At 55.3% G+C, this 21,994-nt stretch overlaps 3 protein-coding genes across 7 annotated transcripts in view; 1 reads left to right on the top strand and 2 right to left on the bottom strand.

The window, feature by feature from the left end:
• The window catches only part of OTUD5 (OTU deubiquitinase 5), a 28,698-nt gene extending 20,175 nt beyond the window's left edge, over window positions 1–8,523 (bottom strand). For all 3 annotated transcript variants that reach the window (XM_027608568.2, XM_027608566.2, XM_027608567.2), the window contains exon 1: window positions 7,896–8,523. In XM_027608568.2, coding sequence (XP_027464369.1) covers window positions 7,896–8,489 — 594 coding nt within the window. In that variant the 5' untranslated portion in view covers window positions 8,490–8,523. The remainder of the gene's footprint in view (window positions 1–7,895) is intronic.
• Window positions 8,517–9,201, top strand: LOC113930934. The gene has a single exon (XM_027608569.2). The coding sequence runs from the start codon at window positions 8,551–8,553 to the stop codon at window positions 9,130–9,132; it is 582 nt and encodes a 193-aa protein (XP_027464370.1). The 5' UTR covers window positions 8,517–8,550; the 3' UTR covers window positions 9,133–9,201.
• A 2,529-nt stretch (window positions 9,202–11,730) lies between these two features.
• KCND1 (potassium voltage-gated channel subfamily D member 1) lies at window positions 11,731–20,464 on the bottom strand. 3 transcript variants are annotated; one of them, XM_027608552.2, is made up of 7 exons: window positions 17,567–20,464; window positions 15,646–15,808; window positions 15,460–15,543; window positions 15,260–15,358; window positions 14,728–14,978; window positions 13,442–13,670; window positions 11,731–12,352 (listed from the first exon to the last, which is right to left on the bottom strand). In XM_027608552.2, the coding sequence occupies exons 1-6, from the start codon at window positions 18,685–18,687 to the stop codon at window positions 13,445–13,447; spliced, it is 1,944 nt and encodes a 647-aa protein (XP_027464353.1). In that variant the 5' UTR covers window positions 18,688–20,464; the 3' UTR covers window positions 11,731–12,352; window positions 13,442–13,444. The 3 variants fall into 3 exon arrangements, with proteins under 3 accessions (XP_027464353.1, XP_027464352.1, XP_027464351.1); XM_027608551.2 differs by having other exon boundaries at window positions 11,731–13,670; window positions 17,567–18,808; window positions 20,132–20,464; XM_027608550.2 differs by having other exon boundaries at window positions 11,731–13,670.
• Window positions 20,465–21,994: the final 1,530 nt, after the last annotated feature.

The following is a 21,994-nucleotide window of genomic DNA, read 5'->3' as shown; positions in this document are numbered from 1 at the left end:
GGATATGTGATCTACCTGACAGAGCTGTGAAGAAGCTCAGAGCAGCTTCAGGGCCTAAAAAGGCTTGGTAAATAACAGGTCCTCAGCCACAGAAGGGGCAAGACTGGCACAGACACAGACCACGTACAACTGAGAGGCCCTCAACAAGCCCCACTGGAGTAGCCGGACAGTAGGGGATGCAGAGGGGGGTGATGAGGGAATGCCGCCCAGTAGCCCCACCATTAGGGCCCACACCCCAGGAAGGTGTGGCTGGCTTGCCAGAGATGACAAAGGCACCTGGAAGCCCTTAATGGGCTTCCATGGACAGCAGAGAGACTCTTGTTTGTGCACAACACTCCAGCACGTGCCTCACCTGCCCCAGAGGCTGTGAACTAGCACACTTCAGCCAGTTTCCCCCAGTCCATCCCTGCCCTGCAGGGATACCCATCTCCCAACACCACGGTACCTGCCCCAATCAGGGGTCACCAGCAGGGAAGCTGCAACTGTGACTACAGGCCCACACTGAGCAGAAAGAAAAGTTCTAAAGAAGGGCGCATAGTAACCTCCTGCCCTCTAGTGCAGGGGAGAAGATTGGGGGGGGAGGGGATCAAAGAGGAGGAGAAGGGCTCCTACTTATTCCTCCAACAAGGGTCTACCAGGCAGCTGCCAAATCAGACCCCGACTGTAGTAAGCCAGGCAACGAGGACAGCGCAATGAATCAGACTCGGTCTCTACCCTCCGTAAGCTTGCTGACTGCTGGAGGGCATGGGCAAACAGGGAATGACCATGCACAAGTGTGAGCAGGGCAGTGAAGAGCTAACACAGTGCTATGAAACACACAGGAAGGGACCTAACCAATCATTAAGGTTGGCACCTGAGAAGAGGTGCCACCTGATGGAAGGGTTAAAACACGAAGACCTCCAGAAATGCTTGTTAACTGGGTAAAAAATCACTTCAGGGGGTGCCTGGCTGGCTCAGTCGGAGGAGTACGCAATTCTTGATCTTGGGGTGGTGAGTTCAAGCCCCACATTGGGTGTAGAGATTACCTAAATACATTTAAAAAATCACTTCTACCACAAAGCACCAGGGATGCCAAGAGAGGCCCAGCAGTGAGTCCAGCACAACTAAAGTTCTGGGTGGGACTAGGCAGGTAAACAGGGTGGGGCCAGGAAGAAAGATGAACTCATATTAGCCAAATGCCTGCCCCGTACCAGATGCCTGATGCAAAAGGTGACTTCATTTAATTGTTCTTACCACAGCCCAGGTGGCAGTGAGCTTTATCCTCATTTGACAAAAGCAAAAAGAGCTGGGGTTTGGGCACCAGCAAAGCCTAGTATAGAGGCAAAAGGGGAGGCCTCATGAGCCACAACATGGCGACATACCTGGCAGCCCATCCTGGGAAAATCCTGGTTTGTCCCTAAAAATGAAGGAGGCCTAATGAGCATACCCTTTGCACAAGTAGGGCTTTGGTACTGGGACGATCCGGGCCTGGATCTGGAGGCCAAACCACGACCCTCCCACTGGCTTTGGCACCAGCAGCCTTAAGGGCTTTGGGTCTGGCTGAAACCCTGCCTCTCCTTTTGGGGAGAGAAAACAGGGATGCCATGGTCCTGGGCTCCAGGAAGAGTTTAGAGTCCCAGAAGCCCCTAGCTTAGTCTCCTCCTTCCCCTGGCTAGACAGGAGCCTCTGAGAAAGGTGCCAACTTGGGAGTTGTTTAGGAAAGTGGCCCAGGAAGGAAACGCTGGTGGGAGAGAGGGATGGGGACTAACCCTGCCATTGGTAAGTTTAAGCTGCATCAATGCTCTGGCCTGAAAAAGTCAAGTCCAGACAGTGAATCTCACAAGCCCACTGCTGAGCCTGCGGGCGAGTCCCTCCACATCCCTGAGCCTCCACAAGGGGGCTGGGCAAAGCTCTCTGACATTAGGGGATCCCAGGTGCAAGACTCTGCAACCTACTGGTCCAAAGGCCCAAGAGAAGTTGAAGCAGACTGTGGGACCCAATTGACTTGGGTTCCAGTGCAGCTCCACCAATTATCAGCCATGTGATGAACCACTCTGAACACTCCACAGTTTTCCAATCTGTGAAATGGGATAACAAGCTTCCCAGTAACAGGGTAACTGGAAAGACTCAAATGTTACATGACTTTGCCCAGTAGGAAAGCACTTAATGGGTTCTGTTCTCCTCCCTGGAAGGGAAACAAGAACGCTCCCGTAGGAGGCCTAATGATGACCACCCAAAGATATCAGGCCCTAATCCCTGGAACCTGTAAATGCTATTTAGTAAGGAACAAGGGTCTTCAGTGTGATTAAGGATCTTGACATGGGGAGATTATCTTGGAGTTTCTGGGCAGGACCTAAATGCAATCACAAGTGTCCTTAGAACAGCAGAGAAGACCTGACACAGAAGAGGAGACTGCACATAAACAGAGAAGACGGTGTTGAAAACAGGGAGAGGATGGAGTGATGCAGCCACAAACCAAGGAGAGCCGGCAACCACCAGAAGCTGAAAGAGTACTGGATTCTCCCTAAAGCCTCTGCAGCGACTACAGCCCTGGCAACATCTTGATTTTGGCCCAGTGAAACTGATTTTGGACTTCTGGCTTCCAGCACTGTGAGAGAATAAATTTCTGTTGTTCTAGACCACTCAGTTTGTGGTAATTTGTCACAGCAGCCACAGGAAACTAATACAACTCCCTTGAAGCACTCGCTGGTGGGAGCCATGGGGCAATATGGCATGGTTCCACTCCCACAGGATCCACCTCTGTAGCATCCCCCCAGGGAGAGAATTAAAATGAAGGCAGCAGGGGCCTGGAATTCCCCCTCCGAGTCTGGGAAGCTACTGACCCTGCCTATCAATGAATGAGCTGCCACCGAAAGGGGAGGGGGCAGGAGGAATAGCCGCTCTCAGGCAGATGTCTTCTCAGAGCCCAGGGCCAAGAGGTGTTTAATATTCTGGCCTTCACAGCTCTGTCCCAGGAAGCCTGATGCCAAGACCACCCTTCTCTCCCCCCAAAACACCCAGGAACACTGGCTCAGCTCCATGGGCAAAACACAGGCAACCCATCTGATGAAAAACAGGCGCACTGCTCTCTTAGGAGCAACACAAGCTTCTCCAGGGCGAAGGAATGGGAAAAGACCAAGGCCCCCGAACCTACTGCCGGGCCACTGATGGGGAGAAGGGAGAGGAGATGGGTTAAAAAACGAAGATTCTATTATTCTGCAACGACAAGAAACAGAGTACTGGCGCACGCTACAACACGGATGAGGCTTGAAAAGAATATGCTAAGTGAAGCCCGATACAAAGAACCGCACATTGTATGGTTCCATTTACATGAACCATTCAGAACAGACAAATCAATCAAGACGAAAAGTAGATTAGTAGTTGCTGGGAGGGGATGAGGGCACTAGGGGATGGTGATGGTACAGGGTTTCTCTGCAAGTGATAAAAATGTTCCACAAGTGATCATGGCAGTAGGTGCACAACTCTGTGAATACGCTAAAAGCTACTGAATTGTACACTTTAAATCGGCGAATTCTACGGTGTGTGAATGACATCTCAATAAAGCTGTTAAAATTAAACAAGCCCAAGGGCCTATAGCACTACCAGGGGAGAAGAAAGCCAAACACTGCTTGAAACTTTACAGCACACCCCCACAAGCCAATGGGCCTCACCCAAAACTTTCAGAATGGGTAGGAGGAGTGGGGAGCAGGGAATTAAAGACGAGATCACAACTAGCTTCCGAGAAATGAGTCCAACCTCCCTCCTCACTGTTACCATTTTAAGGCTGGAGAAACTGAGGCCCAGATAGGGGAAGTGCCTGAAGACAGAGGACTCAAACCCAGACAGCCAGGGAAGGGACTACTTCCTGCTGTAGGACTCTGTCTCCCCGCCAAAGGAATCAGCAGGTTTCCTAGATGCCAAAGCTCGGCTATTACAAAGGATTCCAGGAAGAACCAGATGATCCCGGGAAAACTGCAAGAGAAGATCAGCCAAATTGAGGTGGGCCAGGTCAGGTATTCATACACTCAATAACCCCGGGCATGGGTGGCCTTTTGGGGAGAGGGAAAAAAAAAAAAAAAAGCTGAGAGTTTGCCTAAAGCCATGAAACAGCCAAGCAGGAGATCCTGGGGTTTGAACTCAGGCCTGCCCAGCTCCAAAGCCCAAACTTTTTCCACACTACCCCCACACCATCCAGTAGGCCCCCTGACAGGCAACCCCCAAGCTTATTATTCACCGTAACACAGGTGGACATAAAATTCACTGTCTGCCAACCCCAAGCCTCACACTGAACAGACACCTGTCCTGCCCACCAAGCTTGGATGGTGGGGAGGGAAGAAAGGGGCGGGGGGGGAACCCAGATTTTCCTCAAAAGACACCCACCATTCTCTGTCACCTCCAACTCCAGAGGGCTTTGGCATGAGTTCCCTAAAATCCCAGAGCTAAACGACACTTCCCCAGCTCCTTCCCTGACCAATGAGGAAACGGAGACCCAGAGAACACAGACCTAGCTATTCTGGTCCATCCAGCAAAGCTCCAGCAGAGCCAGTGGGAACCTAGGTATCCTGACTACAGTGCCAGGTCCAGCTTCTCCCACCACTGGAGCATGCATGTCCCCCTCTGAAAATGCTCTGTGGGGTCCTCAAGCCCAGGAGACTTACAAGCCACTCTCTTCACAGGGTAGACTCAGTAAGGCAGCCATGCCTGGAAAAGGAAACCCCTGACATTACCACCAACGCCGCACCAGGACCCCAGGGTGCCAAAAGGGCTCCTCAAGTCCTACAGTAGTCACAGCACCCGAACAAACAGGAAATCTGAGTAGTCAGAACAAGGATTCACCATCTGGGCCTCCTCTCAACAACTCCTCTCTTTCCCAGGAGATCTAATGGGCCTCCAAGGCTACAAATGCCCCAGGGGACAGTTCAGGACCAAGACTGGAACAGCAGGAAGCATCTTCCCTCTTCTCATCCCCAAAAAGTCCCAAGTTGGATGAGGCGAGGCAGGGAGAAGCATCTTAATTCTCTCGTCCCAAGAAGTGCGAGAACAGGAAAAGCCTTTCCTCTGTCATCAGGAAGATGACATGCAGCCACAGAGCTTTACTTCCATGTTCTGATGGGAACAAGTATGAGGGAGGGAGCCTAGGACATGCACAAGGGGTGTAAGGAGAGGTCTTTCTAGTCACCATGGCAGCACACAACTTTCTTCCTTTATGTCCTTGTGCTTATTTCTGTGGAGAAAAGGCAGACTCCCCCAACCAGGAAGAGAAACGATTCCTGGTCCTGACCCTATGGGCTCCGACAACTGACTTTACCTGCATAGTCAAGGGTAGAAAGGGAGCAAGGACAGGGTGCTCAAGACAAGGCCCTGGCCCCTGTGAAGTGAAGAAAGATTTATCTGAACCAAGGGGACGAGAGATATGGGTAGAGAATTTCCCTGGAGTGGGGCTATCTCTGGTGAGAACAAAGCTTGTTGAAAGCAATTCAGGAAGCTCAAAACATTTCCCTGATCCTGGAAATGAGAGGCCAACAGCTGGGTCAGGGAGAGACTCAGGGGAGGCCTCAGCCACCACGTCCCCAGTACCTGGCAACCTTCTCATAGACAGCAGGGAGATCTTCCTGGTAAGGGGTTCTTAGGACTATGAAGAGCACCCACGTCTTTCTGTTTAATGGAGGAGGCCACAGGCCACACTGGAGAAGACCTCATGTCCCTCTCACTGTTGAGAAAGGACTGCCTGGTTGCAGGGTGGTGGAGAGAGCCTCATACTCAAGGGGGGAGCTCAGGCCCCTCCCTAAGGTGAAGAATCTCTTGTCCCTGAGAAGCTTAGGCCCCTGGGAAGAGGCTCAACTCTTCCTCAGAATCCCATCCTATCCATGTCCCAAGGGGAGTGGGTAGTTCTCAGGATTTAGCTCACAAATGGTCTGAGGCTCAAGTCCCCAAGGCAAAATATCTTAAGTCCCTAAAAGGTCCCTATGACTGGGGTATACATATGCTATCTGAACTGAGGTGACAATCACTCTCAGGGAAGACTCAGGTCTCAGGTCCAAAGGTGGGCTGCGTTGTCTCACACACCAAAGAGAAAGTTTAAACTCTTGAGGGGGAGACCCAAGAGCCTACTCCCTAGGGACTTAGGGCCCAAGGTGGAAGGAGACTTTCTGTTCCTGAGGTATACCTTAAATTCCTTGAGGGGGAAGCCCAGACATCATCTCTAGAGACACACCAGTCATTGAGGTATGTATGGGTCTCTTGTCCTTGAGGGCAAGTTCAAGTGTCCTTGGCGCAATGGGTCTCAGGCCCTGAAGGCAGACTCAGATCCATGGGGAGGCCTCAAGCTCCATCTCTGCGACTCCATGCTGCCCATGTTCCCTGAAGAGTGGTATCAGGCTACAGTTCCCAAAGCAGGGATCTTACATCCCTGACAAGAAGCTCAGGCCCAAGGCGCCTGGGTGGCTCAATTAAGCATCTGCCTTAGGCTCAGGTCGTTATCCTGGAGTCCAGGGATGAGCCCCACCTCAGGCTCCCTGCTCAGCAGGGAGTCTGCTTCTGTCCCTCTGCTCCTCCCCCACCCCCCCAATCCCTGCTTGTGCGCGCTCGCTAGCTCTCTCAAATAAATAAATAAAATCTTAAAAAAAAAGCAGCAGCTCAGGCCCTTGGGGTAGGGGGTGCTCAGATCCCTGTTGCAGGGAGAGAAGGAGCTGTTACGTACCCAAGGTGTGTTCCGGTCCTTCATAATTAGAAGGATCTCATATCCCTGTGTTTGTCTGTGTGTGTTGGGAGGGGGTCAGACCCCCCAAGGAGAACACTCAGATACCAATCCCTGATGAGAAAGGACCTCTGAAGGCCTCACCTTGCCTGGGACCTCTGGCGGGGGGGGGGGCAGTATCCATCTCCTGAAGAGGCTTCAGACCCTGTCTCTGTAAGCCCCCATCCATAAACAGGGGGATCTTGGGCTCAAGTGCCCGAATCAGTGAGGCTTATTTTCTTGAAGAAAGGTTCAGGCTGGTGAGGTTGGGGGAGAGAAGAGCTGAAAGCCTATCACTTAAAAGAAGCTTAAGCTCCTAGAGAGAAATTCAAATTCAGACTCTCGGCCCCAAGAAGGTCTCAGACTACTGAAAGGAAGCATAGACCCTTGTCACTTAGTAAAGGGACAAATCTCATGTACCTTAGTAGTTTCTGGTCCCTGAGTGTTAGTTTTGGCTCTTGTCCCCAAAGGGAAGAGAATCTTGTCTCCCTGGAAAAAAATTCAGATCCACCTTCTCTAAAGAGAATATATACACACGCATGTATCAGGCTCTTGATTCTAGAAAAGGGAGTCTCAGGCACTCGAAGGCAGGCTTAGGACCCTTAAGGAAGTCTCAAACTCCACTGCAGGGTGGTCCTGAGCTGTGTCCCCCTGAGAAGGAAAAGGACGGGAGATTGTCCTGTAGACTCCTGAAAAGGGTTTATGTATCTTGGGGACGCTCAAAATTCCCCTGAGGTCTCCACCTTACTTGCGTTCCCTGAAGGAGAAGTCTTAGACCCTTATCCCAGGGGAAAGGAAATCTCAAGGCACGGAACACAAACCAAGGTCCCTTGCAGTCACGAGACTCCCCTCTCAGGAGGCAATCCCATCTAATGGCCCTACATGATGAGGTCTCATGGCCCGGAATAATGGCTCTGGGTCCCAAAAGAGACCACAGACTCCATCCTTAAGTCCGCCATCTTATCTGGGGCCTCTAACCCCCAAGTCCTTGGTGGGCGGTGGGGAAGAGGGTGCCTCAGGCCCCCACCACCAGAGAAGAATGCCAAGCTCCGGGAGCAGACGTAGGTCCCTCGGGACGATCTCAAACAGCCTTCTTTGGGTCCCTACCCGGTCTGGGGATCCCACCCACCATGGGGATCCCACCCACCATACCCACTCACCTGTTACCCCCAGCCCATACCTGCTCAACGGTTGCGGGGTCCATAGCCTCGATGCGAGCTGCAGCCGCTTCATACTCGTCTTCACTGTTATAACCCGCGCCGACCTCCTCACGCTCTGGACTGCCCCCTCCAACCGCTCCGACCCCGGGGGCTTGACGCCGCCGCTTGCTGTGGCCCGGCCCTGAACAGCAACCGCCAACGCCTACGGCTCCGCCCACGCCCACCACCACGCCCGCCGCGCCCACACCCGCCGCCGCTGCACCCAGCGCGTCGCCGGGACCGCCGCCGGGACCAACAGGGCCCCCGCAAGGAGGAGGTGAAGCCTGCTGTGGCCGCGGACCCGCCACGGCGCCAGGCGGCACGGCCAGCGCCCAGCGGTGAAGCGCTCCCGGTGGCCCCGGTAGCGGGCCCTGAGGCGGTGGCGAGGCCCGGGGACGGGCCCCCACGACGCCCGAGTCACGGTCGCGGTCGCCACCGCCCACACCCGTGCCGCCGCCGCCCACGCCCACACCCCCGCCGCGACGCGGCGCCGGGGGCAGCGGCCCGGGCGGCGGCGGTTCGTTGGCGGGGTCGGCGTCGGGAGGCGGCGGCTTCTTTTTGGGGAGAATAGTCATGGCGGCACCGCCAAGTACCCCCCAGCAAACCCGGCGCGAGGCACGCCGGGAGAGAACCCGGATGAGGGGGCTACTGTGGTGCGCGAAGCACGACGGGATCGGCGGGACCCGGATAAAGAGATTGATGATGCACCGGTTCGAGAACCGTCGGTGGCGCGCGGGTCACGCGGCAGGAGAACCCGGATGTGAAGTCCTAGATGAAGGCACCGCGGCGGGTTTGTCGCAGCCTTCTCTCCAGTCCAACAAGTTTATTGCTACACTCGCTCGTTCCGGCCTGCTGCTTCAAAGGAAACAGAACCAAAACAAGCACCTCTTCGCCCCGCCCCCTCGCAGGTTCTTGAACTACCGGGTGGGGCCCCGGGGCGCTGCGCATGCGCGCCAGGGCACGGCCCCGCCTCTCGTTCGGAAGTACGTGGGCAAAATCTTCGCCGCCGCCACAACAATCGCGGGCACCAACCAATCGGGGCAGCTGCGTGGGTGCTCGATGATGCCCACGGGCCAATCAGATGCGAGCGATCGCCCTCCCGTGCCCTCTGTCTCAGATTTCAGTCAAAGTCGGCACCCTCGTTCCTTGCCTTCCTTCTCGTCCGCCCTGTTGCGCTCTCCTCTCCTCTCGGCTGTGACTCGTAGGCGGGGGTACTAAGACAGGACAGCGTGGCCGGCCCCGCGCACGACAATTTTGGAAAGCGCCTCCCTGCCAGGCTTCCAACTTGGCCGCAGTCAGCCGGACTGGCTGGAAAATATCAACACTCCCAGAGCATAGCACTCCCCTGAAGCGTCAGTTCCGGTCCCACCCACCTGCAAATCCACGTCCGGCGGGGAGGCGGGTTCCGCTTCACCCTGGCAACAGACCGAGTTCTGGGGTGATTGGTTAAGGGGAGCCGTCATTCACGTTGGGCCGGCCAACCCTGGGACAGACGTGCACCGTGGGGACCTTGGGTGTTTGGGAAGCAGACACACCTTCTTTGGCTCCGCAGCACTCTCGCCCTCGCGTTGACCTCCCCGCCCCTGTGGCTAGTGCGCAAGCGCAGCACAGCCTTTCCACCGCCCCTCCCCGCCCTCCGCCCCCCGCCACTGAGTTTACCCGGGTTGAGCAAAAGTTTATGAACCAGCGCTGTCACCAGCCAGTGCTTTGCAAAGGGGGTTGGTAAAATCCCTGGTATTGAGCGGTTGGAGAGCTACAAGCTAATCGGAGCTCTGCCCCTCCTGTCTGAGCGATCTTTGGCAAGTCATTTAACATCCATCCCACCCACAATTTTTCAAGAAATTTTATTTTTTTAGTAATCGCTGTACCCAGAGTGGAGCTTGAACTCACAACCCCCGAGATCAAGAGTCGCATGCTCTTAGGACTAAGCCAGCCAGGCGCCCCTATCTGCAATTTCTACTTCTCTGTAACATGGCAATGATAATTATGATTTAAGGATCAGAGGTTAATGCTTGTAAAGGGCCTAGTGCTGTGTCTGACACATAGTAAGTGCTCAATAAATTAGTCTGACTGGCAGTGCAAGGAAAAGGATCCCAGGCTTTTGGAGTCAGGAAGACCTCAGTTCCAGAACCTGATGGACCGTTACCAACTGTATGACCTCGAGCGAGTCATTGTGTCTCAAATTTGAGGTTAATTTTTTTTTGAGAGTTAATGATTTATTTCACATGTCGTTTTAAGATTCAGACAACTACAGAGATTCAGAGTCATACAGGGAAAATCTCCTGCACATAGCAGATGGGCATTAATGTCAGCCATTGTGACGTCACCATCGCTTCTCCCCTCTCTTCCCATTCCTATTGCCCATCTTTGGGAACTCTCGTGTCCCAAAGTCTGCCCAGACTACCTCAGGGAGTAGTTATGGGGTTCAGATGGGCTTATGAACCAAGAAGTTGTTTCGAGAGGTGAGGGCTTGCTGCCAGTCTTGGGAGTCAAGCCATACATGTTGACCAAAAGATGATCAGAAAGCTCTTCTGAGTGCCATCTAACCTTCTTCCTTCAGATGCTGACCTTGGTTGAAGTTCTTCCCCGAAGGGTGTCAGTTACAAATGGCATGTTGTGTTTTCTGCTCTGAAGACTTAGTGGGAGAGGACTCACGTTTCCTGGGCCTATTGTGTTCAGGGCACTATGCCAAATGCCTATGCATGTTATCATATTGAATCTTCTCATGATCCTCTCACTTGACCTATATTTCCTACTAGATATTTGTCCAGCACTACATGTCTAAAATTGAATCTAGGGTAACGTTGTAGCTAATCTTCACCAAGTACTTTCTATGTGCCTGGGGCTGTGTGCTAATGGGTTTGAGGTTCCTTTTGACAGTGAGTGCCACCCCCCACTCAGGCTTTGCCCAAGCCAGAACCTGGGAGTCACCCTTGTCTGCTCCCTCTTCCTCAACTCCCACATGCCTGTCAATCCCAAGTCCTGCCAATTCTACCTCTCAAATCTCTTGATTCTCCAACTCTTACCACCACTACACTTCCAAGCCAGCATCACCCACCAACTGGACTACTGCAAAAGCCTCCTCACCACCCTTCCTCCCGCCAGGACTGTTTCTCTAGAATCCACTGTCCACAGCCAGAGCGATCCTTCCGAAATGCAAACCTCAAGATGACTTTCCCGTCTACAAGCCTTCAGAGGTCCCCGTTATCCTTAGGATAAAGTCCAAAATCTGCATGTTAGCTTCAAAGGCTTTTTGTGATCCGGCCTATCTCCACATCCTTACTCTCATCACAGCCTCACACTCTCCTCCCCAGCTGAACTGAACTAATTTCAGTTTCCCAAAGGCCCTGAGCTTGCCTCCTAACCTCTAGGTCATTGCACATGCTGTTCCATCTGCCTGAAACATTTTTATCCTTTTGCCTGGCTAACTCCGCCTCATTCTTTGGGTGTTGGCAGGGTTAGGTCCTCCTGTCATCTGCATGCTTCTGCAATCCCATCGATTTTAGTTCTACAACACTACACTGTAATTGCTTAATTGTCTGCCCTCCATGCTCACCTCTGTGGATCAGAGACAATGTCTTCTTTGCCCATCTTTGTATCCCCAGGGCTAGCACATGGTACGCGGTTAATAAATATTTGGTGAATAAATGATTATTATTTTACAGATTAGCAACCTGAGGCAAGAGAAGGTTTAAGTGACTCTCTCACCTGGGGATTGGAACCCAGGTCAACCCAAATCCAAGGTCTGTCTTCTTGGTGCTCCACAGGGCTCAGTCACACACTAGCCTAGTGTACCCAGTAGCCCAGCAGAGAGAATGCAGGGGATGTCCACAAGGAGGGGGAATTTACCAAATTTGAGAGATGCTTTCTTTCTTCTTCTTTGTAAATCTTGAGTTCTTTCTTTCTTTTTTTAAAAGCTAGCTCTAGGCCCAATCCAATATGGGGCTTGAACTCACGACCCCGAGATCAAGAGCCGCATGTTCTACTGACTGAGCCAGCCAGGCGCCCCTGAGAGATGCTTGTAATTAGGGTTCAGTTCAGAGTCATTTGCTGCCAGGAAGCCCGGGGTTTAAGTCTCCTCTAACCAAGCGTGTGCTGCTGTGGGTCTCAGCTCTTCAAACCACCCTCTTTAATTCCTCCTAGATCCCCATCTTCCAGAACATGTCACCAACCATTGACCTCCCAATACCTGTACCCACACCTGCCCTTCTCCTGGTTGAAAGGAATTGAAACCAGAGTACTTTCAACTCCCCCCCCACCAGCCCAACCCAGCCTCCGAACCCACAGAGCCAGGAGGTGCTCATCCCCATCTCTCCTCTCAGGTTTTATTGACTGATGGAAACTACATCTTTGTCAGCCACCCGCTCCACGGGGACAGTGCTGGGGACAGGGAACCTGAGATGATGCCAGATTTCAGCCTGAGAGCAGACACAGAGTTCTGGAAGGTGACCCAAGAGGGAAAAGAGAGAGGAATATGTGAAAAGGCTTTGTGGGGTTGGGGGAGGGAGGAAGAGGAGATCAAGAAGTTCCTCCTGCCCCCAACAACTCCCAGAGTTCAGGAACAACCCAGGCCTCAGCCCCTGATGCTTCTGGACTCCTGCCCAAGAACTTGGAATCAGCTATGATCTCCAAACACAGCCCAGCTCTCGCTGGCTGCTAGGCTCTTATCTCAGCCAGTCCAGACTCCAGCTGAACCCAGGAAGGAAGCAAACCAGAGGAGAAGAGAGGAGGAGTGGGTGGAGGCGGCCCCTCTGATTAGGGCAGATGTAAATGCTGCAGCAGACTGGGCAGAGAGGCTTTGCATAATTGTCATGGCAGCAGCTGCTATTGCTAGAGTTTGCTGGGGGCCCAGCGGAGGACGGGGTTGCAGGCACCCGTTTCCAGCAGCCAGGAAAGGGGAGTGGTGTTTGTGCTATCTGTGTGGATTGGGAGAGGCAGCCTGACCCCTGAGCCAAGGCTGGGGGCTGGCAAGTCACTGCTGAGGCCACAGCCCATGAAGCCTGTGGTTGCATTCCAAGCTTCAGAACTGGGGATTTGTGGGGCTCGGTGGAGGGCAGGGACATCTCCTAGAGGCCAGATCAGAGGCGAAGGTTCTCTTCTCTGAAGCCCCAAACCTCCACAGCCCAGCCACAGAGAAGAGGGAATCTCATCTCTCCTTCTCAGGCCAGAGCTCAGATGTCAGGTGGGGCCCCCGGGGGCCCAAGAGGAGGAGCATGCAGGAGGCCAGCTAGGGGAGAGAGGCCAGCCCCAGCATGCTGGGGCAAGGAGGCCGGGGGGGGGGGGGGGCGGGGGGGCCTGAGGAGGCCCAGCACTTCAGCGCCCCCTGGAAAAACCATCGGGGGTGGGGAAAGTTTCCCCTTCCCTGGCTGCTTCCCCACCAGGTGAGACGTTCCATCAAACTCCATTGCATAGTTCTCAGTGGGGGGCAGAAGGGGTCCCCAGGCCTGCCCCTCCCAGCCTCCCCAAAATATGGCTTTGGAAAGGAGTCCCCAAAAATCGAGAGGGCCCTCTGGACGGGCGGACCCACCGCTCACAGGGAAGAGATCTTGACAGTCTCCGGGAGGAGGCAAGGGGTGCCCAGGCTGGAGTTCCTGAGGGTGCTGCTGGCCCCACCACCACCACCAGGGGAGGAAGGTTGGCTCTCGTCCGGCGTGTTGGCAGGAGGGGTAGGGATACTGATGATGGCAGCCACAAAGTCCCGGCTGTCGCAGTTCAGGTCGAGGCTGTCATGGGGCTTGGCATTGAGGCTTGAGCGGCTGTGGATAAGGGTGGGGAGATGGAAGCTTCTTAAAAGGTCCGCTTAATACTTGCCCCAGCAATCGTGACATTTATTGAGCACCTGCTGGGTCCCTAGCACTGTGCTAAATGCTTCGCCTGCATCCTCAATTATGGCAGTGCCCAGTGAGGGCCCTGGGGTCAGGTGCTCCTGGGTCGAAATCCTGGTTTCACTTTGGCCCCTCTGAACCTCTCTTCTCTCTTTCATCTCCAGCATGGGAATAACAATATTTCCTACCTCATAGGGTCACTGTGGAGATTAAATGAGATAAGAGGTACTACAAAGTGTTTGGAATAGTGCCTGGAACATAATGAGAACACATGCAAAGATGTTCTCCATTACGGTTACTCCTTACAATGCCAAAATCCTCACAAGGATCCATTGTGAGAGCTGCACAACCTGGTCCCTGTTCCTTTCTGATTTGGCTTCCTACCACTCTCCCCCTCACTCACTCCACTCTGCTCACAGGAGCTTCTTGGCTGTGTCTCTGACATGCAGACCCATTCCTGCCTCAGGGCCTTTGCACAGGCCGTTTGCTCCCTCCCTCACCTTCTTCAGATGTCACCTCAGCAAAGCCTCCCCTGACCACACTATTTAAACTGCGTCATACTCTGTTCTGTACTCTCTGCCCCCCACCCCCGATTTCTTTTTCTTCTTGGCACTTAACACACCTCATCATCTGTGTCTTTGTTTGTTTATTAACTGTCTCATCACACTAGAATATAAATTCCAGAAGGTCAAGGATCTCTCTCTGTTCTCTTTGCTGCCTGAAGTGAACTCAATTCCTAAACTCCTACAGGGAACTCCAAAGTGCCTAAAAGTGTGCCTGGCATATAATAGGTGCTCAATAAATGTTTGCTGAAAGGACCGACAAAGAACAAGCTCCAGACAAGAGAAGCCCAAGCTCCCAGCATAGAGGAGTTTGGGCTCAAGCTTGGCTTGCTGGGCCTGAAGTCATGACATCTCAGAACCCCCACCCCTGGGGCCAAGCTCTGAGCTCCCTCTCGGGGGGGTAGCCAGCAGGTGGGGGTGCTTACCTCTGAGGGGCAGGGCTCCTGCGCAGCCCTGCCAGTGTGTCCAGCTCCTGCATGCTGCCGCGACTGACTGAGGCCGTGGAGTTGGCGAGGCGAATGGCACGGCGCTTGGCCCTGCGGGGGCAGCAGGAGGACAGCAGGCCGCCGGGCCCCACTGCCTGGGAGGACACGGAGGTGCTGCGGCTGGTGCGGCCCCCCAGTGAGACGGCGCCCAGAGCCTCACTGAAGGTCAGCTCATCCGTGAACTCATGGCACTGGGGGCAGAAGGGAGGCACGGTCACCAGGCAGCACACGGGAACTGACCCCACTCCTGGGCCTTTGCTTAGGCCGCTCCTTCCTTTCCGGAAGTCTCTCTCGCTTCCCTTCCCTTGCCCAACCTTTGAGGCTCAGCTGTACTGGGGCCTCTTCCAGGAATCCCTGTGGGATTTCCACAATTAGTAGTGAGCCTCCCATCCTGGGGGCCTGGGGGGAGCTGGCTTGGCCACAGAGGAACGCCCCTCCTTCTGCCACGCCGCCACCTCTCCTTAGGCCTCACCGTTGTCTTCTCTAGACAGTGCAGGAGGTGGTGATGTTGTTGCTCGAAAGCAGACCGGTTCCGGACACACAGCGCCTGTTCCTCCCCACTGCCGCTGTCCTGGGTTGGGGGGCGGGGACGGAGCAGAGCACTGAGGTCAGAACCTTCTTCCTCCCGTCACTGCTCCCCTCCCCCCAACCCCAAGGCAGGCCCCTCCCCACCTCAAGGCCCCCATTCTGCTTGTACTGCAGGAAGGCATTGGTGGTACCACTCTTCGCCAACCGGATCCTTGCCAAGCGCACCTTCTACAGAGAAAGGAGGAGACAAAGAGTCAGGTGGGTAGACACAAGAGTAGACTGGCTTGGGATGTGGGGAGCAGGAGGTACTCAGAGGGAAGAGGCAGTTACCTGCTGTGCTCGGCGCTTGTCAGCACGCTGGTTCTGGTGGTAGATGCGGCTAAAGTTGGACACGATGACTGGCACAGGCAGTGCAATGACCAGGACACCGCTGAGGGAGCAGATGGATCCGAAAATCTTGCCAGCAATGGTGCTGGGCACCATGTCTCCATAGCTGGGGCCAGGGGAGGGAAGTCAAGGTCAAGAAAAGTGCCCACCCACCCCTCAGTCTCCCACTCCGTCCCATCCAACCCGACACGCTCTGCAACCCTGGCCAGGCACTGAAACTTTCTGAGCCTCAGTTTCCTGCTCCGCAAAATGTGGGGAAAGACCTCTCTGGCCACCATTGGGGGTCAAATGAGAAACTGGCCCTTGGCCCCTGCCATCTGCTGCCCCCCATCTGAGTTGCACACCGAGCATCTGAGTCAGCTGGAAATCTATTAATATCAAACAGAGGGGAGAAGGAGGAAGTCATAGGCAGTAAATATAGTCTCCTGGGGAGAGAGTCCCAGCACCACAAGCCAGCTGAGGGGCTCTGAGTCCCAGGAGCAGTGCTCTGTTAGTTTTGCTTACATCTGTCTTACCTTCTCTAGGTAGGACCCCTTCTTATTACACCAGAAGAAGCCTTGAAACTGTCCTCCTATGAAAAAATAGGGGGGAGCCTTGCAACTCCCTCCTCCTTTTCTCCATGCCACCTCTTCCCAAGGAGATGGAGAAGTGCCGATCTTACCAACTTGTTTCACGGGGCCGGGGTGGGGGGACCAAAACTCAGGGAGGTTCCGTAGCTGACTTGCACAAGATCGCACAGCATACTTCTGTTCGGACCACGGGAGCAATTAGATCCCCTCCCCTCTGCAGTCCCAGCCTCTAGGCCTTTGCTCAGTCCATGTCCCCCTCCCCCGCCCCAAGGATGGCTGTTCCTTATTTCTTTGTTTTGACTCATTTAAAAGTCTCTCCAACTTGGCCATTTCTGGTCTGTGATGTGTCATCTCAGACTGTGTCCTCAACTATGAGACGCAGGCAGCTGTCCACCCTCCCAGCGTTGCTGTGAGGACTCGCTAGGGTAAAAGGCACCCAAAGACCCAGTTCCAACCCACTCTCAGGGCTCAGTATTTGTATGTCGATCCAATTCTGAACCTCCAACCAGAATTAATTTCTACTCCTTAGAAACCTGAAAGCCATTTTTCTGTACCTCTATGAAAGCCCGGAGCAAGCCCAAATCACCCGTTCGACAGATCCTGAGCAGCAACTGCACACCTAATCCCAGCGATGGAAATTTAGAGAAGGAGCACGATATCTGCCCTAGACAATGTCTTTAAGAACAACATGAGTTTGGTGATTCCATTTGATGCCTTTTATCCCAACTGTTTCCTCTCAAGGACTGACACTAAAAACATAATGCCGAAAATACCTTGACCTGGAGAACATCAAGGAATCACAAAGCCACAGAGGTAGTACCCCATATGGCAGATGATTCTGGAGGTTTGGGAGACATGGGTCCTCAAGGTGGGAAAAGGAGGTGATGGAAAGCCAGTACCTAGGTATCCTACACCAGAAACTTTCAGAGAACTTTCGCAACCATGAGGTCACGGAATCCCCTCTAAATGATGGAGGGATCACCATTTCTCATTTGACACGGGGGGGGGGGGGGGGGGGGGGCAGGCCCAGAGAGAACAAGGTCAACAGAAAGAGTGTAGCTAAGACAATCCTTGGAACCCAAGTCTCCTGACCCGGACAGTGAAGGCATCGTCAGACCTGCGAGGGATTTGGAGATTGGTCCAACTCCCTCTGTTTTGTTTTCTTTTTTTTTTAGAGAAGAGCAAACAGAAGTGCAAATAGAGAAAAAAGAGATCGTTTATCTACCCTTCTTACTCTTACAGAAAAAGGTGAGTGTAACTGGTCGGGCAGCTCCCAAGACAGGGTCTGCACTCACCCAAGTGTGGTCATGGTGACAATGGTATACCAGAAGGCCGCAGGGATGCTAGTAAAGTTGGTCTTGTTTGTGCCCTTCTCGGCATAAAACATGACAGTGGCGAAGATGATGATGGCCATGGTAAGGGAAAAGAGGAGAAAGCCGAGCTCAGAGGCACAGCTCTTGAGGGTGTAGCCCAGAATCCGCAGGCCCTGTGAGTGCCTGGAGAACTTGAAGATGCGGAACACCCGGAACACACGTAGGGTGACGAAGGCGCCCGAGACATCCTCGTTCTTGGGCACGAAAAGCCCGATGTAGTAGGGCAGGATGGCCACGACGTCGATAAGGCTCATTACACTCCGCAGGAAGCGGCACCGGCTGGGGGCGGCGAACAGCCGCAGGAGGTACTCGCCCGTGAATATGAGCACACAGGCCGTGTCCATGCAGAAAAAGGCCAGGGGGAAGCGGTCGCCGCAGGGCTGCTCCCTCGGGGGCCGCCGCGCGGGACCGCGGCACGGGATGGTCTCCACCACATTGGCGATGACCGACACGGCGATGAAAAAGCCCGTCACGTAGTAGAAAACGAGGGCCGCGGTGCTCGTGTGCGGGTTCTCGAAGGCCCGCCAGAGCCGCTGCCGCAAGGAGCTGCCGGCCGGCAGGGCTGGGCCATCGCTGGCCTGCTCGGCCTCCTCGTCCTCGGCCAGGCGCTCGGCGTTCTCCTTCTTGCGGTCCCGGTACTCTTCGAGGCAGCAGTCGCCCACGAGCTCGGGCACCAGGCCGTAGAAAGCCAGCTCTTCATCGAAGGCCTGGATGCACTCCTGCCGCGGGCAGTGCAGGCGGCCCGTGCGGTAGAAGTTCAGCACGTGCCGGAACATGTCCGGGTCGCGATCGAAGAAGTACTCGCCCGAGTCCGCGTCATAGAAGAATTCCTTCTCCGAGCTGCCTAGCAGAGTGTCTGGGTAGCGGTCCAGCGTGTTCTTCCAGGTCTCGAAGCGCCGGCCGCTCACATTCACCACCAGAACCTCGTCCCCTCGGGACGCCTTCACCCCCGGCGCGGGGGGCAGGGGCTGCTGGGCCAGGGGCAACCAGCCCACCGCGGCCGCCCGCGCGAAAGGCAGCCACGTGGCCACGCCTGCCGCCATCCTGCCGCGCCCCAGGCCCACGGAGACTTGGGGGGGTGGCCTTTAGGAGAGTGTGGCTGTCTCCAGGATGGTGGGGGCTTGGAGAGGCCCTGGGCCACTCGCACAAGCAAACTGGGGGTGTCTACAGAGGCCAAGAGGAACCAGGAGGAACTAGAGAGACAGGCAGGGGCTTGGGGGGCATTTAGAGGGTCTGGGGGGGACTTGGGGGTTGTCTTGAGGGACCTACGGAGGAGGGGCTAGGGCACATGGAGAAGAACAGCAAAGGGGCGCCTGGAGGGGCGGAGAAGGATCTGAGGGAGTGTTTAGAGAGACAGAGATGGCTCTCGAGGGGTCAGCATGTGCCTGCGAGATGTCTGGGGTGCCTAGGGGGGCAAGGAACACTGGGGAGTTGTCCACACTCTCAAGAGTTCTGAGGGAAGATGGGGCTGGGACCCCTTAGTGGGCTTGGAGAAGGGACCGGGGCGTCCAGAGGGGTGGAAATGGGAGCAGAGGTGTTTCAAAGAGGCCGAGAGTGTCTAGAGGGGGGTTCTAGAGGGGCCGAGAAAAGTGAGGCGGGTCATCCACACCCTCAAAACTTCTGAGGAAAAGATTAGGGGATTGGAGCTCCCTCATGGATCCAGGAAAGGGGTTCGTGCACGGAAGAGGTGGCTATAGAACCAGGAGGTTGTAAAGAGGCTGCCAGGTGTCTTGGGAGTGCCTGGAGCTGCCAAGAATAGCCTGGGGGGGGGTATCTACACTCTACAGGAGTTCGGGGGAAGGAAGGCAAGGTGGGGCCCCCTAGAGGGGCTGGAGAAGGGAGTGGGGCATCTAAAGGGGTAGATATGGGGCTAGGTTATTTTTCAGAGACCGAGAGGTGTCTGGGAGCGAGGGGTATGGGGGTGGTGCTGAGAAAGTCTGGTTCACCCTCTCAAGAGTTCCACGGGGGGGGGGGAGGAAAGGGGCCTGAGGAAGCCCCCTGGGGCTCAACTGGAAGTTGGGCACAGCCCCAGAGCACCCAGAGGTTGGATAAAGACTAAGAGGAGGGGTCCCCCTTCCCCCCAGCAAAATGGGTTGGAGAGCGGGTGGGGTGTTAAAGGGAGTTGGGTGTGTCTCCAGGGAGGGGGGCTGGCGGGCCTTGCGGGGGGCGGATGGGGGAGGCCGAGGCGAAGCTGCGTCCCACCGTTAGGGGCTGGTCTGGGGAAGCCACACCCCGAGGGGCCGGCGGTGGAAGCGGCGGCGGCGGCGGCGGCGGCGGCGGCAGAAGAGGGGAAGCAGCCACAGTCAGGCCCGGGAGAGGAGAAGGTGGCACAGGCAGGGGAGGGGGCCGGGGCCCTGGAAAGACAAGGGCCCGCAGAAGCCCTGGGGACTATCCCAGGATGGGCTAGGGCGTGAGGGCCGGACCAGGGAAGGGACAAGGACAGCGCTGTTGGTGGCCCCCTCGCCCTCCCCCAAGGGCCGTCCTCACCTGTGTCCCCGCTGCAGCGGCGGCCACAGCGGTGGGGCTGGGGGTACCAAACACCGGAGCTCCTGCCCCCCGCTGCAGAGCTGCCCGAGTTCTCCTCCTCCTCTGCTTCTCTCTCCCCGCCCCTCCGAGCTTGCCGGGAGCTGGAGAGAGAGGCAGGGAGGGGCCTCGTGGCTCCCGGAGCCCCCTCCCCTAGGACAGCCTGAGAGGGACCCTGGGGAGACTCCGCCTCCTACAAAGCTGGTTGGGCCTCAGTCGCGTCATCTGGAAAATGGGGGTGGCAGGGAGCTCTGCCAGTTCTCCCCACCTCCTTCCTGGACTCCCCCCTCTTCCTGCCCAGCTCCTACCCCCTCTGCCCCCGGGGGCCCCCACCCCCACCCGTCTGAATCAGCAGCACTTAGCAGATCCGATCGATGGGGAGGCGTCTGTTAATGGCCCCAGAGCGGAGTGCCATGGGGAATGATGCAGCGCTGTGTCCCCTCCCTGCCCCCATGCTGGAGAAGGGCTGGAGAAGGGGATGGATGGAGGGACTGGTGGGGGGCATTTCTCTAGATGGCCAGGTCCCCAAAGCTGCTCCCTGGGTGGGGGGGGCGGTGCATGCGTTAGAGCCCAGCTCTGACCAAGACTGTTGCTATGGGACTGGAGCACCAGCCTGAAATAGGGGGTAAGGGGAGTGTGGATGGGGGCAAGCCAGGTCCCACCCCCATGCCAGGGTCTCTCTCAGGCAGGACCCACTCTGAGGGGCAGTCTGCCTCATCCCTCTGCGTCCAGGAGCCTTAATTCACGCCGCCTCCCCTAGAGGACTCTGCTCCCGGGTGGCATAGAGTACTGGGTACCGAGTGCCTCAGACCACGGATGGGTTCAAACCCCAGCTTTGCTGCTGACTTGCTGTGTCCTTGAGCAAGTGACTTGCCTTGTATCCTCAGCTGTCAGATGGAGAGTTACTCCAACTTGATAGTATCATGGGGGGCATTAAATGGAGTCATGTGAGAGGGGATGGCACAGGGCATGGCGCACAGGGGAAGCCTCATTTTTTAGTAATTAAAAGTGTGGCGAGAGGGGGAGCACTAAGGGGGGACCAATTTTCCCCTTTCAATCAATCTACCCACCCGCGTAATCCTGTTTGCTTACTCATCACACTCCCGATTTGTCTGTTTCTCCATCCCTCCATCCACCCACCACGCACCTATCAATCCATTCTCCCACCCCACAACCCAGTGCTCTACCTATCCCTCCACCCACCCGCTTGCTCATCCATTTGTATGTTCACCCCATCCACCTATTTGCCACCCTATCCTTATGTACCCCCGGCACCCACCTATCTGCCCATCCATAGCCGTGCCCATCACTTACTTACCTACTCTTCACTCTTCCTCATCCATCCATCCATTCCCCTGGCCATCCGTCTACTTACATCTCCGACCTATCCATCTATCCATTTATTCATCCAATTGCCTATCCATCCATCTGCCTGTGTATTTCTCAACCTCCCTCATCATTGATCTGTGCAACCTTCCACTTATTTATCCATCAGTCCGCCTAACCACTTATCTATCCTCTCACCTGCCCACTCTTATCCACACCCATACCCCACACACATCCACCCACATACATATCTGTAGGTATTTCTGTGCCACTCAGTTGGAGGGGCGGGCCCACGGTAACCGGAGACAGATAGGGGAGGGTGGGGGAAGGAGAGTAAAATTACAGCCACAGACCTCCCTCCCCATTCCAATGGTGTGACCTCCCCATCCCCAGCACATCCCTCCGGGTTGGAAAGAATGAGAGTAGACAGTCAGTGGGTGGGCCCATCTGGCCAGATGGTATTTTGGCTGCAGCCTTTACACACACACACACACACACACA

Source organism: Zalophus californianus, chromosome X (genome assembly GCF_009762305.2).
Source record: "Zalophus californianus isolate mZalCal1 chromosome X, mZalCal1.pri.v2, whole genome shotgun sequence".
Lineage (NCBI taxonomy): Eukaryota > Metazoa > Chordata > Mammalia > Carnivora > Otariidae > Zalophus > Zalophus californianus.
This window is presented reverse-complemented; position numbering and strand designations above follow the sequence as displayed.

What these genes read in the sequence shown, in the direction of transcription:
- LOC113930934 (XM_027608569.2), top strand. Translation starts at nt 8,551, where the DNA reads ATGAGGGGGCTACTGTGGTGCGCGAAGCACGACGGGATCGGCGGGACC.
- KCND1 (XM_027608550.2), bottom strand. Translation starts at nt 18,687, where the DNA reads ATGGCGGCAGGCGTGGCCACGTGGCTGCCTTTCGCGCGGGCGGCCGCG. An exon ending in ACAAGCGCCGAGCACAGCAG is followed by an intron (nt 15,544 to 15,645) that starts GTAACTGCCTCT and finishes CTTTCTCTGTAG; the next exon opens with AAGGTGCGCTTGGCAAGGAT. An exon ending in ACTGTCTAGAGAAGACAACG is followed by an intron (nt 14,979 to 15,259) that starts GTGAGGCCTAAG and finishes TTCTGCCCCCAG; the next exon opens with TGCCATGAGTTCACGGATGA.